Consider the following 2817-nt stretch of genomic DNA (forward strand, 5'->3'; position numbering starts at 1 on the left):
GGTGCAAATTACTGACCTCTGTCATCATTTTAAGTGGGGGAACTTGCACAATCGGTGGCTGACTAAATACTTTTTTGCCCCACTGTAGTTCATGTTCAGTACAAAAACCCAACATTGGTGTTTGAGGGTCTCTGCCTAGGTGCAGACCGTCATCTATTCAACTCTATTTTCGATTCAGGTTTTTTCACACAGTGCCAAATCACAATAACAGTGGCCTTAAGATGCTTCATATTGAAAGGTCACAACCACAGCCCTTAATGTGACAGCTGACTTTCAGCCAGTTAAGTTAACGGTGAATATTTTATTTGTGCTTTCGAAATGAAAAAGTCCTGGAGAATCGCTTCGCTCAAGCACCACTAAAGCTTTAGTGTGGAGGTGGACCCCACGGGGCTAACCGTCCTGATGTGTTGGCCGCTAGGGCTGTTCGATATAACGATATGTATCGGATGACGATATAAAAACGTCTATAGTTTCATTTTACGCTATCGTTTGTTTCATGGTGTCGCAAAATAAACTGTTTACGGCAATATTTGTTCATTATTTTGATGGTCACTGTAGTGGCCATATTAATTTCTTAAAGCTCTCTCTTTCTTTAAAGTTCTCTTATATTTAATATAACCACACTATAGACAGAAGTGCTTGTTTTTATGCGTTGTCGTTAGCAACAATGACGGTAACCGCATCACATGTCCGCTTGTTTATTTTCCACATAAACCTTTCACAATAAAGCTCAAGATCTTGTTGAGACTTTTCAAAATAAACTGAATCACGTGAAAGATGCAGAGTGTTTATGGATGAGAAGTAAAAAGAGCCGCCAGGTGCTAAAAAAATAAACCTTAGACTCAAACGTTAGAACAGGCTTTTCCCCGCAGCACGCCGTGTAAGAAACACTCACAAAGAAAACGACGGCCGTTACAACTTATGTCTAAAAATGTATCGTTTCAATTAAAACACTCGACTCCAGGTACGCAACGCCCAGCTGGAAACACTTCACGCAAGTTGAGCTGCCTGAAAGTCACAGAATTTACAGAAAATGTAAAAATTTTGTGATTTATATCGTCCTTTATTCCTCTTGTACTCCGTGTGTATTTGACTCTGTGGGGTTTGTGGCCCTTCCTCCTGCAGCTCTGGGTGAAGACCTAACGTGCAGCTCAAAGGCAGCATGCAGCGTGTTCTTAAGGCGGAATAATTCATTAAATATTAGAAAACATTTACGTTTCCAACATCAGTCACAACGTAGAGCTCTGATCGTTTTATTGGCTGTCTACATAAAGTAGTCTGTTTTTCTAGGTTCTGACCTTCACGTCATCCGTCTGAATTTATCCCAGTGAGAAAGCTTAGTGACCCCCCCCACCACCACCACCACTCTGGCATCACCTCGTACGATGACTTTATGAGGTCAAAGACATCGATTTCAGGCGACGGCTCATCTCCACTTGTCAGCTGGGCGTGCGGGTGAGGGATGGGCGGAGCCACCGTCTGTTTATTGACCACATTATCCAGGTACCTGCAACACAAGTTGGATTTATTCCTCAGGTGTACACAGAACAGTTCGGAGTGAGCCGATTCTGGCTCTGGACTCGTACCTGCCCAGGATGGTCATGGCCTCTCCCTCGTCGCTACAGGAGAGCAGGGCATCCATGTTGTCATGGAGGACAGCCAGCGCCACCTGCGGGTACATTTAGAGACTGGAAGTCATTCAGCTATAGCACAATCTCATTCACATCCAAAATAATGGATCTGTGGGTGTCCCTGGGTCCATCAGCACTCCTACCTGAAAGATGACCTTGATGCCCTCATAGAAGAAGCAGTCGACCAACAGGACGGCGCTGTCGAAGGGCATCACAGACAGGAAGAGGGTGAGAAACCAGGACAGGCTGATGGTGGAGATGACCCCCAGCTCCTGCATGTGTTCATAGAGCAGGGGGAGGAAGGACCGGGTCAGCTCCTCAAACACCCCCTGATCCACCAGCGCTCCTGCAGGACATACGGAAACCACGTCACTATCCCCAAGCCTAAGGAGGACTCCTCAGACCCGTCTCCACCAGAGGATGGATCTACTCTGGTGCTGTGATCCTGCCTTCTACTGACCTACAACTCGGGTGTTGTAGTAGTCGGGCAGCATACGCTCACACAGCGCCACCAGCAGCCAGAAGGCCTCTTCCTCGGTGCAGTAGAGCAGCAGGACAGAGGTGACGATGTTCATTGCCTGGTGGAGGAGACAGAAGGTCAGAAACAACAAACCGACACCACCTCAGGACGCCTTAAACATCATGTTAGTGCAGACGTCATCAGCTGTGTCAGGGGGTTGTTTCAGGCACCCGGCTGAGCTTGATGGGGAAACACAACGCTTCTGTTTCATTTTGCTTTATGGGAGTACCTGGCAATATCCGATGCCCGGGTTGCGGTGGGCGTATGCGGTGAGAACGCGGCGCAGGGCGGCAATGCCCATCTCATTCTGGAAGGCTCGGTGTTCAGGCATCGAGCGGTGAAGGTCGCGCTCAATCTCCTCAGTAGCTAATGAGCATAGCCCCATGGCCTGTTCCACCAGTTCACCATAGTAACCAGGGTGGGTTGCCATCTCGTTTTGCGCTCCTGGATGGACGGGAGGACAGATGAGTATGCGAAAATGAGCATAAACAGAAATTCGTGGTCCCAACTCTGAATATGACTATCCAGAGTTGGGACCAGGAAGCAGAGTTGCAGTCTTACACGCCTCTCTGCAGCTTCTCTCCTCCTGCTACCCCCCCAAAAACCCATCTCCATAGAGACTGTGTCAGCTCCCAAACAGACAAAAAACAAACTAAAAACCAGCAA

General features: G+C 47.7%; 1 protein-coding gene across 3 annotated transcripts in view; it reads right to left on the reverse strand.

Annotated features, from left to right (window-relative positions):
• tbc1d9b (TBC1 domain family member 9b) overlaps positions 1-2817 on the reverse strand; it is a 23949-nt gene that overhangs the window by 5850 nt on the left and 15282 nt on the right. For all 3 annotated transcript variants that reach the window (XM_005719393.1, XM_005719392.1, XM_005719391.1), the window contains exons 10-14: positions 2381-2595; positions 2092-2209; positions 1775-1977; positions 1587-1669; positions 1378-1507 (exon numbers count right to left, since the gene is read on the reverse strand). In XM_005719393.1, the coding sequence (XP_005719450.1) occupies positions 1378-1507; positions 1587-1669; positions 1775-1977; positions 2092-2209; positions 2381-2595 (749 nt within the window). The remainder of the gene's footprint in view (positions 1-1377; positions 1508-1586; positions 1670-1774; positions 1978-2091; positions 2210-2380; positions 2596-2817) is intronic.

Source organism: Pundamilia nyererei, unplaced genomic scaffold, assembly GCF_000239375.1.
Source record: "Pundamilia nyererei isolate P.nyererei 1_Seehausen unplaced genomic scaffold, PunNye1.0 scaffold00001, whole genome shotgun sequence".
Lineage (NCBI taxonomy): Eukaryota > Metazoa > Chordata > Actinopteri > Cichliformes > Cichlidae > Pundamilia > Pundamilia nyererei.